Here is an 18,345-nt window from a genome sequence, read left to right as displayed (position 1 = left end):
ACGGGAGCTGGGTTATCACACACACGGGAGCTGGGTTATCACACACACACGGGAGCTGGGTTATCACACACACACACGGGAGCTGGGTTATCCCACACACGGGAGCTGGTATCACACACACACGGGAGCTGGGTTATCACACACACGGGAGCTGGGTTATCACACACACACGGGAGCTGGGTTATCACACACACGGGAGCTGGGTTATCACACACACAGGAGCTGGGTTATCACACACACACGGGAGCTGGGTTATCACACACACACACGGGAGCTGGGTTATCACACACACACACAGGAGCTGGGTTATCACACACACACGGGAGCTGGGTTATCACACACACACGGGAGCTGGGTTATCACACACACACGGGAGCTGGGTTATCACACACACGGGAGCTGGGTTATCACACACACACACACACGGGAGCTGGGTTATCACACACACACACGGGAGCTGGGTTATCACACACACACGGGAGCTGGGTTATCACACACACACACGGGAGCTGGGTTATCACACACACACACGGGAGCTGGGTTATCACACGCACACGGGAGCTGGGTTATCACACACACACACACGGGAGCTGGGTTATCACACACACACGGGAGCTGGGTTATCACACACACACACACGGGAGCTGGGTTATCACACACACACACACGGGAGCTGGGTTATCACACACACACACGGGAGCTGGGTTATCACACACACACACGGGAGCTGGGTTATCACACACACGGGAGCTGGGTTATCACACACACACACGGGAGCTGGGTTATCACACACACACACGGGAGCTGGGTTATCACACACACACGGGAGCTGGGTTATCACACACACACACACGGACAGCTGGGTTATCACACACACACACACGGGAGCTGGGTTATCACACACACACACACGGGAGCTGGGTTATCACACACACGGGAGCTGGGATATCACACACACACGGGAGCTGGGTTATCACACACACACGGGAGCTGGGTTATCACACACACGGGAGCTGGGTTATCACACACACACACGGGAGCTGGGTTATCACACACACACGGGAGCTGGGTTATCACACACACACACACACGGGAGCTGGGTTATCACACACACACACGGGAGCTGGGTTATCACACACACACACGGGAGCTGGGTTATCACACACACGGGAGCTGGGTTATCACACACACACGGGAGCTGGGTTATCACACACACACACGGGAGCTGGGTTATCACACACACACGGGAGCTGGGTTATCACACACACACACGGGAGCTGGGTTATCACACACACACGGGAGCTGGGTTATCACACACACACGGGAGCTGGGTTATCACACACACACGGGAGCTGGGTTATCACACACACACACGGGAGCTGGGTTATCACACACACACACGGGAGCTGGGTTATCACACACACACACGGGAGCTGGGTTATCACACACACACGGGAGCTGGGTTATCACACACACGGGAGCTGGGTTATCACACACACACACACGGGAGCTGGGTTATCACACACACACACGGGAGCTGGGTTATCACACACACACACGGGAGCTGGGTTATCACACACACACACACGGGAGCTGGGTTATCACACACACACACGGGAGCTGGGTTATCACACACACACGGGAGCTGGGTTATCACACACACACACAGGAGCTGGGTTATCACACACACACACGGGAGCTGGGTTATCACACACACACGGGAGCTGGGTTATCACACACACACGGGAGCTGGGTTATCACACACACACGGGAGCTGGGTTATCACACACACACGGGAGCTGGGTTATCACACACACGGGAGCTGGGTTATCACACACACACACGGGAGCTGGGTTATCACACACACACACGGGAGCTGGGTTATCACACACACACGGGAGCTGGGTTATCACACACACACACGGGAGCTGGGTTATCACACACACACACGGGAGCTGGGTTATCACACACACACGGGAGCTGGGTTATCACACACACACACGGGAGCTGGGTTATCACACACACACGGGAGCTGGGTTATCACACACACACACGGGAGCTGGGTTATCACACACACACGGGAGCTGGGTTATCACACACACACACACGGGAGCTGGGTTATCACACACACGGGAGCTGGGTTATCACACACACACACGGGAGCTGGGTTATCACACACACACACGGGAGCTGGGTTATCACACACACACGGGAGCTGGGTTATCACACACACACGGGAGCTGGGTTATCACACACACACACGGGAGCTGGGTTATCACACACACACACGGGAGCTGGGTTATCACACACACACGGGAGCTGGGTTATCACACACACACACACGGGAGCTGGGTTATCACACACACGGGAGCTGGGTTATCACACACACACGGGAGCTGGGTTATCACACACACACGGGAGCTGGGTTATCACACACACACGGGAGCTGGGTTATCACACACACACACACGGGAGCTGGGTTATCACACACACACGGGAGCTGGGTTATCACACACACACGGGAGCTGGGTTATCACACACACCACGGGAGCTGGGTTATCACACACACACACGGGAGCTGGGTTATCACACACACACACACGGGAGCTGGGTTATCACACACACGGGAGCTGGGTTATCACACACACACGGGAGCTGGGTTATCACACACACACGGGAGCTGGGTTATCACACACACACACGGGAGCTGGGTTATCACACACACACGGGAGCTGGGTTATCACACACACACACGGGAGCTGGGTTATCACACACACGGGAGCTGGGTTATCACACACACACACACACGGGAGCTGGGTTATCACACACACACGGGAGCTGGGTTATCACACACACACACGGGAGCTGGGTTATCACACACACACGGGAGCTGGGTTATCACACACACACACGGGAGCTGGGTTATCACACACACACACGGGAGCTGGGTTATCACACACACGGGAGCTGGGTTATCACACACACACGGGAGCTGGGTTATCACACACACACGGGAGCTGGGTTATCACACACACACACACACGGGAGCTGGGTTATCACACACACACGGGAGCTGGGTTATCACACACACACGGGAGCTGGGTTATCACACACACACGCACGGGAGCTGGGATATCACACACACACACGGGAGCTGGGTTATCACACACACACACGGGAGCTGGGTTATCACACACACGGGAGCTGGGTTATCACACACACACGGGAGCTGGGTTATCACACACACACGGGAGCTGGGTTATCACACACACACGGGAGCTGGGTTATCACACACACACGGGAGCTGGGTTATCACACACACGGGAGCTGGGTTATCACACACACACGGGAGCTGGGTTATCACACACACGGGAGCTGGGTTATCACACACACGGGAGCTGGGTTATCACACACACACGCACGGGAGCTGGGTTATCACACACACACACGGGAGCTGGGTTATCACACACACACACGGGAGCTGGGTTATCACACACACGGGAGCTGGGTTATCACACACACGGGAGCTGGGTTATCACACACACACGGGAGCTGGGTTATCACACACACACACGGGAGCTGGGTTATCACACACACACGGGAGCTGGGTTATCACACACACACGGGAGCTGGGTTATCACACACACACGGGAGCTGGGTTATCACACACACGGGAGCTGGGTTATCACACACACGGGAGCTGGGTTATCACACACACGGGAGCTGGGTTATCACACACACGGGAGCTGGGTTATCACACACACACGGGAGCTGGGTTATCACACACACGGGAGCTGGGTTATCACACACACACACGGGAGCTGGGTTATCACACACACACACGGGAGCTGGGTTATCACACACACACACGGGAGCTGGGTTATCACACACACACACACGGGAGCTGGGTTATCACACACACACACGGGAGCTGGGTTATCACACACACACACGGGAGCTGGGTTATCACACACACACGGGAGCTGGGTTATCACACGCACACGGGAGCTGGGTTATCACACACACACGGGAGCTGGGTTATCACACACACACACGGGAGCTGGGTTATCACACACACACGGGAGCTGGGTTATCACACACACACGGGAGCTGGGTTATCACACACACACGGGAGCTGGGTTATCACACACACACGGGAGCTGGGTTATCACACACACACGGGAGCTGGGTTATCACACACACACACGGGAGCTGGGTTATCACACACACACGGGAGCTGGGTTATCACACACACACGGGAGCTGGGTTATCACACACACACACGGGAGCTGGGTTATCACACACACACACGGGAGCTGGGTTATCACACACACACACGGGAGCTGGGTTATCACACACACACGGGAGCTGGGTTATCACACACACACGGGAGCTGGGTTATCACACACACACGGGAGCTGGGTTATCACACACACACGGGAGCTGGGTTATCACACACACACGGGAGCTGGGTTATCACACACACACGGGAGCTGGGTTATCACACACACACGGGAGCTGGGTTATCACACACACACGGGAGCTGGGTTATCACACACACACACGGGAGCTGGGTTATCACACACACACACACGGGAGCTGGGTTATCACACACACACGGGAGCTGGGTTATCACACACACACACACGGGAGCTGGGTTATCACACACACACACGGGAGCTGGGTTATCACACACACACACGGGAGCTGGGTTATCACACACACACACGGGAGCTGGGTTATCACACACACACGGGAGCTGGGTTATCACACACACACACACGGGAGCTGGGTTATCACACACACACGGGAGCTGGGTTATCACACACACACGGGAGCTGGGTTATCACACACACACACGGGAGCTGGGTTATCACACACACACACACGGGAGCTGGGTTATCACACACACACACGGGAGCTGGGTTATCACACACACACACGGGAGCTGGGTTATCACACACACACACGGGAGCTGGGTTATCACACACACGGGAGCTGGGTTATCACACACACACGGGAGCTGGGTTATCACACACACACACGGGAGCTGGGTTATCACACACACACACGGGAGCTGGGTTATCACACACACGGGAGCTGGGTTATCACACACACACACGGGAGCTGGGTTATCACACACACACGGGAGCTGGGTTATCACACACACACACGGGAGCTGGGTTATCACACACACACGGGAGCTGGGTTATCACACACACACGGGAGCTGGGTTATCACACACACACGGGAGCTGGGTTATCACACACACACACGGGAGCTGGGTTATCACACACACACGGGAGCTGGGTTATCACACACACACGGGAGCTGGGTTATCACACACACGGGAGCTGGGTTATCACACACACGGGAGCTGGGTTATCACACACACACGGGAGCTGGGTTATCACACACACACACACGGGAGCTGGGTTATCACACACACACGGGAGCTGGGTTATCACACACACACGGGAGCTGGGTTATCACACACACACGGGAGCTGGGTTATCACACACACGGGAGCTGGGTTATCACACACACGGGAGCTGGGTTATCACACACACGGGAGCTGGGTTATCACACACACGGGAGCTGGGTTATCACACACACACACGGGAGCTGGGTTATCACACGACACACGGGAGCTGGGTTATCACACACACACACGGAGCTGGGTTATCACACACACACACGGGAGCTGGGTTATCACACACACACACGGGAGCTGGGTTATCACACACACACACGGAGCTGGGTTATCACACACACACGGGAGCTGGGTTATCACACACACACACGGGAGCTGGGTTATCACACGCACACGGGAGCTGGGTTAATCACACACACACACAGGGAGCTGGGTTATCACACACACACGGGAGCTGGGTTATCACACACACACGGGAGCTGGGTTATCACACACACACACGGGAGCTGGGTTATCACACACACACGGGAGCTGGGTTATCACACACACACACGGGAGCTGGGTTATCACACACACACACGGGAGCTGGGTTATCACACACACACGGGAGCTGGGTTATCACACACACACGGGAGCTGGGTTATCACACACACACACGGGAGCTGGGTTATCACACACACGGGAGCTGGGTTATCACACACACGGGAGCTGGGTTATCACACACACGGGAGCTGGGTTATCACACACACACGGGAGCTGGGTTATCACACACACGGGAGCTGGGTTATCACACACACACACGGGAGCTGGGTTATCACACACACACGGGAGCTGGGTTATCACACACACACACGGGAGCTGGGTTATCACACACACACGGGAGCTGGGTTATCACACACACACGGGAGCTGGGTTATCACACACACGGGAGCTGGGTTATCACACACACGGGAGCTGGGTTATCACACACACACGGGAGCTGGGTTATCACACACACACACACACGGGAGCTGGGTTATCACACACACACGGGAGCTGGGTTATCACACACACACGGGAGCTGGGTTATCACACACACACACGGGAGCTGGGTTATCACACACACACGGGAGCTGGGTTATCACACACACACACGGGAGCTGGGTTATCACACACACACGGGAGCTGGGTTATCACACACACACGGGAGCTGGGTTATCACACACACACGGGAGCTGGGTTATCACACACACACACGGGAGCTGGGTTATCACACACACACACGGGAGCTGGGTTATCACACACACACGGGAGCTGGGTTATCACACACACACACGGGAGCTGGGTTATCACACACACACGGGAGCTGGGTTATCACACACACACACGGGAGCTGGGTTATCACACACACACGGGAGCTGGGTTATCACACACACACACGGGAGCTGGGTTATCACACACACACACGGGAGCTGGGTTATCACACACACACGGGAGCTGGGTTATCACACACACACGGGAGCTGGGTTATCACACACACACGGGAGCTGGGTTATCACACACACACACAGGAGCTGGGTTATCACACACACGGGAGCTGGGTTATCACACACACACACGGGAGCTGGGTTATCACACACACACGGGAGCTGGGTTATCACACACACACGGGAGCTGGGTTATCACACACACGGGAGCTGGGTTATCACACACACACACGGGAGCTGGGTTATCACACACACACGGGAGCTGGGTTATCACACATACACACGGGAGCTGGGTTATCACACACACACACGGGAGCTGGGTTATCACACACACACACGGGAGCTGGGTTATCACACACACACGGGAGCTGGGTTATCACACACACACGGGAGCTGGGCTATCACACACACACGGGAGCTGGGTTATCACACACACACAGGAGCTGGGTTATCACACACACGGGAGCTGGGTTATCACACACACACACGGGAGCTGGGTTATCACACACACACACGGGAGCTGGGTTATCACACACACACACGGGAGCTGGGTTATCACACACACACACGGGAGCTGGGTTATCACACACACACGGGAGCTGGGTTATCACACACACACGGGAGCTGGGTTATCACACACACGGGAGCTGGGTTATCACACACACACACGGGAGCTGGGTTATCACACACACGGGAGCTGGGTTATCACACACACACGGGAGCTGGGTTATCACACACACACGGGAGCTGGGTTATCACACACACACACGGGAGCTGGGTTATCACACACACAGGAGCTGGGTTATCACACACACGGGAGCTGGGTTATCACACACACGGGAGCTGGGTTATCACACACACAGGAGCTGGGTTATCACACACACACGGGAGCTGGGTTATCACACACACAGGGAGCTGGGTTATCACACACACACGGGAGCTGGGTTATCACACACACACGGGAGCTGGGTTATCACACACACGGGAGCTGGGTTATCACACACCCGGGAGCTGGGTTATCACACACACACGGGAGCTGGGTTATCACACACACACGGGAGCTGGGTTATCACACACACACGGGAGCTGGGTTATCACACACACACGGGAGCTGGGTTATCACACACACACACGGGAGCTGGGTTATCACACACACACGGGAGCTGGGTTATCACACACACGGGAGCTGGGTTATCACACACACACGGGAGCTGGGTTATCACACACACACGGGAGCTGGGTTATCACACACACACGGGAGCTGGGTTATCACACACACACGGGAGCTGGGTTATCACACACACACGGGAGCTGGGTTATCACACACACACACGGAGCTGGGTTATCACACACACGGGAGCTGGGTTATCACACACACACGGGAGCTGGGTTATCACACACACACGGGAGCTGGGTTATCACACACACACACGGGAGCTGGGTTATCACACACACACGGGAGCTGGGTTATCACACACACACACGGGAGCTGGGTTATCACACACACACGGGAGCTGGGTTATCACACACACACGGGAGCTGGGTTATCACACACACACACGGGAGCTGGGTTATCACACACACGGGAGCTGGGTTATCACACACACGGGAGCTGGGTTATCACACACACGGACGGGAGCTGGGTTATCACACACACGGGAGCTGGGTTATCACACACACGGGAGCTGGGTTATCACACACACACGGGAGCTGGGTTATCACACACACACGGGAGCTGGGTTATCACACACACGGGAGCTGGGTTATCACACACACGGGAGCTGGGTTATCACACACACGGGAGCTGGGTTATCACACACACGGGAGCTGGGTTATCACACACACACACGGGAGCTGGGTTATCACACACACACGGGAGCTGGGTTATCACACACACGGGAGCTGGGTTATCACACACACACACGGGAGCTGGGTTATCACACACACACGGGAGCTGGGTTATCACACACACGGGAGCTGGGTTATCACACACACACACGGGAGCTGGGTTATCACACACACACGGGAGCTGGGTTATCACACACACGGGAGCTGGGTTATCACACACACGGGAGCTGGGTTATCACACACACACGGGAGCTGGGTTATCACACACACACGGGAGCTGGGTTATCACACACACGGGAGCTGGGTTATCACACACACACACGGGAGCTGGGTTATCACACACACACGGGAGCTGGGTTATCACACACACGGGAGCTGGGTTATCACACACACGGGAGCTGGGTTATCACACACACACGGGAGCATGGGTTATCACACACACACGGGAGCTGGGTTATCACACACACACGGGAGCTGGGTTATCACACACACACGGGAGCTGGGTTATCACACACACACGGGAGCTGGGTTATCACACACACACGGGAGCTGGGTTATCACACACACACGGGAGCTGGGTTATCACACACACACGGGAGCTGGGTTATCACACACACACACAGGAGCTGGGTTATCACACACACACACAGGAGCTGGGTTATCACACACACACATGGGAGCTGGGTTATCACACACACACGGGAGCTGGGTTATCACACACACACACGGGAGCTGGGTTATCACACACACACACGGGAGCTGGGTTATCACACACACACACGGGAGCTGGGTTATCACACACACACACGGGAGCTGGGTTATCACACACACACACGGGAGCTGGGTTATCACACACACACACGGGAGCTGGGTTATCACACACACACACGGGAGCTGGGTTATCACACACACACACGGGAGCTGGGTTATCACACGCACACGGGAGCTGGGTTATCACACGCACATGGGAGCTGGGTTATCACACACACACGGGAGCTGGGTTATCACACACACACACAGGAGCTGGGTTATCACACACACGGGAGCTGGGTTATCACACACACGGGAGCTGGGTTATCACACACACACACGGGAGCTGGGTTATCACACACACACACGGGAGCTGGGTTATCACACACACACACGGGAGCTGGGTTATCACACACACACACGGGAGCTGGGTTATCACACACACACACGGGAGCTGGGTTATCACACGCACACGGGAGCTGGGTTATCACACACACATGGGAGCTGGGTTATCACACACACACGGGAGCTGGGTTATCCACCCGCGCCTGCCCCTCCCCCCGCTCGCACGCCCCTCCTCCGTCCACACGCTGATACTTACATTGGAGATAAGTTCCATCACGTGGTCCTTCAGGCACACTTTCTCCAAGCGAGGCATGTCATTCCACCGAAACCTGCGTGGCACAGAGCAGAGCGTCAGTACCACGGGACACCCCCACGGGGCACAGCGTCAGTAACACGGGACACCCACGGGGCAGAGCGTCAGTACCAAGGGACACCCACGGGGCAGAGCGTCAGTACCACGGGACACCCACCCACGGAACAGAGCGTCAGTACCACGGGACACCCACTCACGGGGCAGAGCATCAGTACCACGGGACAGAGCGTCAGTAACACGGGACACCCACCCACGGGACAGAGCGTCAGTAACACGGGACACCCACCCACGGGACAGAGCGTCAGTAACACGGGACACCCACCCACGGGGCACAGCGTCAGTAACACGGGACACCCACGGGGCAGAGCATCAGTACCAAGGGACACCCACGGGGCAGAGCGTCAGTACCACGGGACACCCACTCACGGGGCAGAGCGTCAGTACCACGGGACACCCACTCACGGGGCAGAGCATCAGTACCACGGGACAGAGCGTCAGTAACACGGGACACCCACCCACGGGACAGAGCGTCAGTAACACGGGACACCCACCCACGGGGCACAGCGTCAGTAACACGGGACACCCACGGGGCAGAGCGTCAGTACCAAGGGACACCCACGGGGCAGAGCGTCAGTACCAAGGGACACCCACGGGACAGAGCGTCAGTAACACGGGACACCCACCCACGGGACAGAGCGTCAGTAACACGGGACACCCACCCACGGGACAGAGCGTCAGTAACACGGGACATCCACGGGGCAGAGCGTCAGTACCACAGGACACCCACCCACGGAACAGAGCGTCAGTACCAAGGGACACCCACGCACGGGGCAGAGCATCAGTACCACGGAACAGAGCGTCAGTAACACGGGACACCCACTCACTGGGCAGAGCGTCAGTACCACAGGACACCCACCCACGGAACAGAGCGTCAGTACCACGGGACACCCACTCACGGGGCAGAGCATCAGTACCACGGGACAGAGAGTCAGTAACACGGGACACCCACCCACGGGACAGAGCGTCAGTAACACGGGACACCCACGGGGCAGAGCGTCAGTAACACGGGACACCCACCCACGGGACAGAGCGTCAGTAACACGGGACACCCACCCACGGGACAGAGCGTCAGTAACACGGGACACCCACGGGGCAGAGCGTCAGTACCACGGGACACCCACCCACGGGACAGAGCGTCAGTAACACGGGACACCCACTCACGGAACAGAGCGTCAGTAACACGGGACACCCACTCACGGGACAGAGCATCAGTAACACGGGACACCCACCCACGGGACAGAGCGTCAGTAACACGGGACACCCACCCACGGGGCACAGCGTCAGTAACACGGGACACCCACGGGGCAGAGCGTCAGTAACAAGGGACACCCACGGGGCAGAGCGTCAGTAACACGGGACACCCACCCACGGGGCAGAGCGTCAGTAACACGGGACACCCACGGGGCAGAGCGTCAGTAACAAGGGACACCCACGGGGCAGAGCGTCAGTAACACGGGACACCCACCCACGGGACAGAGCGTCAGTAACACGGGACACCCACCCACGGGACAGAGCGTCAGTAACACGGGACACCCACGGGGCAGAGCGTCAGTAACAAGGGACACCCACGGGGCAGAGCGTCAGTAACACGGGACACCCACCCACGGGACAGAGCGTCAGTAACACGGGACACCCACCCACGGGACAGAGCGTCAGTAACACGGGACACCCACGGGGCAGAGCGTCAGTAACACGGGACACCCACCCACGGGACAGAGCGTCAGTAACACGGGACACCCACCCACGGGGCAGAGCGTCAGTAACACGGGAAACCCACCCACGGGGCACAGCGTCAGTAACACGGGACACCCACGGGGCAGAGCGTCAGTACCACGGGACACCCACCCACGGGGCAGAGCGTCAGTACCACGGGACACCCACTCACGGGGCAGAGCATCAGTACCACGGGACAGAGCGTCAGTAACACGGGACACCCACCCACGGGACAGAGCGTCAGTACCAAGGGACACCCACGGGGCAGAGCGTCAGTACCACGGGACACCCACTCACGGGGCAGAGCGTCAGTACCACGGGACACCCACTCACGGGGCAGAGCATCAGTACCACGGGACAGAGCGTCAGTAACACGGGACACCCACCCACGGGACAGAGCGTCAGTAACACGGGACACCCACCCACGGGACAGAGCGTCAGTAACACGGGACACCCACCCACGGGGCACAGCGTCAGTAACACGGGACACCCACGGGGCAGAGCGTCAGTACCACAGGACACCCACCCACGGAACAGAGCGTCAGTACCACGGGACAGAGCGTCAGTAACACGGGACACCCACCCACGGGGCAGAGCGTCAGTAACACGGGACATCCCCCCACGGGGCAGAACGTCAGTAACACGGGACACCCCCCCCACACGGGGCAGAGCGTCAGTAACACGGGACACCCCCCCCCCCCCCACGGGGCAGAGCGTCAGTACCACGGGACACCCCCCCACGGGGCAGAACGTGCATGATACACACACACACAGACACAGTGCCTTTGGTGGCCGTGAGACCAGCAGCGGATACCACGTGTCTGGTTACAGGATGAGAGGTGTCCGTGTCCCAGCAGCGGATACCACGTGTCTGGTTACAGGATGAGAGGTGTCCGTGTCCCAGCAGCGGATACCACGTGTCTGGTTACAGGATGAGAGGTGTCCGTGTCCCAGCAGCGGATACCACGTGTCTGGTTACAGGATGAGAGGTGTCCGTGTCCCAGCAGCGGATACCACGTGTCTGGTTACAGGATGAGAGGTGTCCGTGTCCCAGCAGCGGATACCACGTGTCTGGTTACAGGATGAGAGGTGTCCGTGTCCCAGCAGCGGATACCACGTGTCTGGTTACAGGATGAGAGGTGTCCGTGTCCCAGCAGCGGGTACCACGTGTCTGGTTACAGGATGAGAGGTGTCCGTGTCCCAGCAGCGGGTACCACGTGTCTGGTTACAGGATGAGAGGTGTCCGTGTCCCAGCAGCGGATACCACGTGTCTGGTTACAGGATGAGAGGTGTCCGTGTCCCAGCAGCGGATACCACGTGTCTGGTTACAGGATGAGAGGTGTCCGTGTCCCAGCAGCGGATACCACGTGTCTGGTTACAGGATGAGAGGTGTCCGTGTCCCAGCAGCGGATACCACGTGTCTGGTTACAGGATGAGAGGTGTCCGTGTCCCAGCAGCGGGTACCACGTGTCTGGTTACAGGATGAGAGGTGTCCGTGTCCCAGCAGCGGGTACCACGTGTCTGGTTACAGGATGAGAGGTGTCCGTGTCCCAGCAGCGGGTACCACGTGTCTGGTTACAGGATGAGAGGTGTCCGTGTCCCAGCAGCGGATACCACGTGTCTGGTTACAGGATGAGAGGTGTCCGTGTCCCAGCAGCGGATACCACGTGTCTGGTTACAGGATGAGAGGTGTCCGTGTCCCAGCAGCGGATACCACGTGTCTGGTTACAGGATGAGAGGTGTCCGTGTCCCAGCAGCGGATACCACGTGTCTGGTTACAGGATGAGAGGTGTCCGTGTCCCAGCAGCGGGTACCACGTGTCTGGTTACAGGATGAGAGGTGTCCGTGTCCCAGCAGCGGGTACCACGTGTCTGGTTACAGGATGAGAGGTGTCCGTGTCCCAGCAGCGGATACCACGTGTCTGGTTACAGGATGAGAGGTGTCCGTGTCCCAGCAGCGGATACCACGTGTCTGGTTACAGGATGAGAGGTGTCCGTGTCCCAGCAGCGGATACCACGTGTCTGGTTACAGGATGAGAGGTGTCCGTGTCCCAGCAGCGGGTACCACGTGTCTGGTTACAGGATGAGAGGTGTCCGTGTCCCAGCAGCGGATACCACGTGTCTGGTTACAGGATGAGAGGTGTCCGTGTCCCAGCAGCGGGTACCACGTGTCTGGTTACAGGATGAGAGGTGTCCGTGTCCCAGCAGCGGATACCACGTGTCTGGTTACAGAATGAGAGGTGTCCGTGTCCCAGCAGCGGATACCACGTGTCTGGTTACAGAATGAGAGGTGTCCGTGTCCCAGCAGCGGGTACCACGTGTCTGGTTACAGGATGAGAGGTGTCCGTGTCCCAGCAGCGGATACCACGTGTCTGGTTACAGGATGAGAGGTGTCCGTGTCCCAGCAGCGGGTACCACGTGTCTGGTTACAGGATGAGAGGTGTCCGTGTCCCAGCAGCGGGTACCACGTGTCTGGTTACAGGATGAGAGGTGTCCGTGTCCCAGCAGCGGATACCACGTGTCTGGTTACAGAATGAGAGGTGTCCGTGTCCCAGCAGCGGATACCACGTGTCTGGTTACAGAATGAGAGGTGTCCGTGTCCCAGCAGCGGGTACCACGTGTCTGGTTACAGGATGAGAGGTGTCCGTGTCCCAGCAGCGGATACCACGTGTCTGGTTACAGGATGAGAGGTGTCCGTGTCCCAGCAGCGGATACCACGTGTCTGGTTACAGGATGAGAGGTGTCCGTGTCCCAGCAGCGGATACCACGTGTCTGGTTACAGAATGAGAGGTGTCCGTGTCCCAGCAGCGGATACCACGTGTCTGGTTACAGAATGAGAGGTGTCCGTGTCCCAGCAGCGGGTACCACGTGTCTGGTTACAGGATGAGAGGTGTCCGTGTCCCAGCAGCGGATACCACGTGTCTGGTTACAGGATGAGAGGTGTCCGTGTCCCAGCAGCGGATACCACGTGTCTGGTTACAGAATGAGAGGTGTCCGTGTCCCAGCAGCGGATACCACGTGTCTGGTTACAGAATGAGAGGTGTCCGTGTCCCAGCAGCGGATACCACGTGTCTGGTTACAGAATGAGAGGTGTCCGTGTCCCAGCAGCGGATACCACGTGTCTGGTTACAGAATGAGAGGTGTCCGTGTCCCAGCAGCGGGTACCACGTGTCTGGTTACAGGATGAGAGGTGTCCGTGTCCCAGCAGCGGATACCACGTGTCTGGTTACAGAATGAGAGGTGTCCGTGTCCCAGCAGCGGATACCACGTGTCTGGTTACAGAATGAGAGGTGTCCGTGTCCCAGCAGCGGATACCACGTGTCTGGTTACAGGATGAGAGGTGTCCGTGTCCCAGCAGCGGATACCACGTGTCTGGTTACAGAATGAGAGGTGTCCGTGTCCCAGCAGCGGATACCACGTGTCTGGTTACAGAATGAGAGGTGTCCGTGTCCCAGCAGCGGATACCACGTGTCTGGTTACAGGATGAGAGGTGTCCGTGTCCCAGCAGCGGATACCACGTGTCTGGTTACAGGATGAGAGGTGTCCGTGTCCCAGCAGCGGATACCACGTGTCTGGTTACAGAATGAGAGGTGTCCGTGTCCCAGCAGCGGATACCACGTGTCTGGTTACAGAATGAGAGGTGTCCGTGTCCCAGCAGCGGATACCACGTGTCTGGTTACAGAATGAGAGGTGTCCGTGTCCCAGCAGCGGATACCACGTGTCTGGTTACAGAATGAGAGGTGTCCGTGTCCCAGCAGCGGATACCACGTGTCTGGTTACAGAATGAGAGGTGTCCGTGTCCCAGCAGCGGATACCACGTGTCTGGTTACAGAATGAGAGGTGTCCGTGTCCCAGCAGCGGATACCACGTGTCTGGTTACAGAATGAGAGGTGTCCGTGTCCCAGCAGCGGATACCACGTGTCTGGTTACAGAATGAGAGGTGTCCGTGTCCCAGCAGCGGATACCACGTGTCTGGTTACAGAATGAGAGGTGTCCGTGTCCCAGCAGCGGATACCACGTGTCTGGTTACAGAATGAGAGGTGTCCGTGTCCCAGCAGCGGATACCACGTGTCTGGTTACAGAATGAGAGGTGTCCGTGTCCCAGCAGCGGGTACCACGTGTCTGGTTACAGAATGAGAGGTGTCCGTGTCCCAGCAGCGGGTACCACGTGTCTGGTTACAGGATGAGAGGTGTCCGTGTCCCAGCAGCGGATACCACGTGTCTGGTTACAGAATGAGAGGTGTCCGTGTCCCAGCAGCGGATACCACGTGTCTGGTTACAGGATGAGAGGTGTCCGTGTCCCAGCAGCGGATACCACGTGTCTGGTTACAGGATGAGAGGTGTCCGTGTCCCAGCAGCGGGTACCACGTGTCTGGTTACAGAATGAGAGGTGTCCGTGTCCCAGCAGCGGATACCACGTGTCTGGTTACAGGATGAGAGGTGTCCGTGTCCCAGCAGCGGATACCACGTGTCTGGTTACAGGATGAGAGGTGTCCGTGTCCCAGCAGCGGATACCACGTGTCTGGTTACAGAATGAGAGGTGTCCGTGTCCCAGCAGCGGATACCACGTGTCTGGTTACAGGATGAGAGGTGTCCGTGTCCCAGCAGCGGATACCACGTGTCTGGTTACAGGATGAGAGGTGTCCGTGTCCCAGCAGCGGATACCACGTGTCTGGTTACAGAATGAGAGGTGTCCGTGTCCCAGCAGCGGATACCACGTGTCTGGTTACAGGATGAGAGGTGTCACCTATTCTGTTTCTAACATACTCTGCTTTCTAGAGGTCCCACGTGCTGCGGTTATCAAAGCACGGATCAGGCGTGACCGCGTCCTGCCTAGAGCACGGATCAGGCAGGCGTGACCGTGTCCTGCCTAGAGCACGGATCAGGCAGGCGTGACCGGAGTCTGCAGAGGAAACCCAATGTATTTGTGTAGCAGCATCCGCTGCCTCTCGTAACCACACACGTTGTGTGACTTTGCATGCAGCCACGCTTTATAACACACAGCAGGCTATACACACACGGTGTGTGACTTTGCATGCAGCCACGCTTTATAACACACAGCAGGCTATACACACACGTTGTGTGACTTTGCATGCAGCCACGCTTTATAACACACAGCAGGCTATACACACACGGTGTGTGACTTTGCATGCAGCCACGCTTTATAACACACAGCAGGTTATACACACACGTTGTGTGACTTTGCATGCAGCCACGCTTTATAACACACAGCAGGTTATACACACACATTGTGTGACTTTGCATGCATCACGCTTTATAATACACAGCAGGATATACACACAGGGTGTGTGACTTTGCATGCATCACGCAGGCTGTATATACACACACTGCTCTGCATCACGCAGGCTGTATATACACACACACTGCTCTGCATCACGCAGGCTGTATATACACACTGCTCTGCATCACGCAGGCTGTATACACACACACACACTGCTCTGCATCACGCAGGCTGTATATACACACACACTGCTCTGCATCACGCAGGCTGTATATATACACACTGCTCTGCATCACGCAGGCTGTATATACACACACACTGCTCTGCATCACGCAGGCTGTATATACACACTGCTCTGCATCACGCAGGCTGTATATACACACACTGCTCTGCATCACGCAGGCTGTATACACACACACACACTGCTCTGCATCACGCAGGCTGTATATACACACACACACTGGTCTGCATCACGCAGGCTGTATATACACACATTGCTCTGCATCACGCAGGCTGTATATACACACACTGCTCTGCATCACACAGGCTGTATATACACACACTGCTCTGCATCACGCAGGCTGTATATATACACACTGCTCTGTATCACGCAGGCTGTATATACACACACACTGCTCTGCATCACGCAGGCTGTATATACACACTGCTCTGCATCACGCAGGCTGTATATACACACACTGCTCTGCATCACGCAGGCTGTATACACACACACACACTGCTCTGCATCACGCAGGCTGTATATACACACACACACTGGTCTGCATCACGCAGGCTGTATATACACACATAGCTCTGCATCACGCAGGCTGTATATACACACACTGCTCTGCATCACACAGGCTGTATATACACACACTGCTCTGCATCACGCAGGCTGTATATATACACACTGCTCTGTATCACGCAGGCTGTATATACACACACTGCTCTGCATCACGCAGGCTGTATATACACACACTGCTCTGCATCACACAGGCTGTATATACACACACACTGCTCTGCATCACGCAGGCTGTAAACACACACTGCTCTGCATCACGCAGGCTGTATATACACACTGCTCTGCATCACGCAGGCTGTATATACACACACTGCTCTGCATCACGCAGGCTGTATATACACACTGCTCTGCATCACACAGGCTGTATACACAC

The 18,345-nt window shown here is 56.9% G+C and overlaps 1 protein-coding gene across 1 annotated transcript in view; it reads right to left on the bottom strand.

The window, feature by feature from the left end:
• Nucleotides 1-18,345, bottom strand: part of XPO5 (exportin 5) — a gene marked incomplete at its 5' end in the record, with an annotated part of 111,415 nt that overhangs the window by 74,286 nt on the left and 18,784 nt on the right. Inside the window, 1 exon segment of the mRNA XM_075584239.1 lies at nt 10,100-10,172. Within this exon segment, the coding sequence (XP_075440354.1) occupies nt 10,100-10,172 (73 nt within the window).

The sequence above is a fragment of the Ascaphus truei genome, unplaced genomic scaffold, assembly GCF_040206685.1.
Source record: "Ascaphus truei isolate aAscTru1 unplaced genomic scaffold, aAscTru1.hap1 HAP1_SCAFFOLD_510, whole genome shotgun sequence".
In the NCBI taxonomy this organism is placed as follows: domain Eukaryota; kingdom Metazoa; phylum Chordata; class Amphibia; order Anura; family Ascaphidae; genus Ascaphus; species Ascaphus truei.
This window is presented reverse-complemented; position numbering and strand designations above follow the sequence as displayed.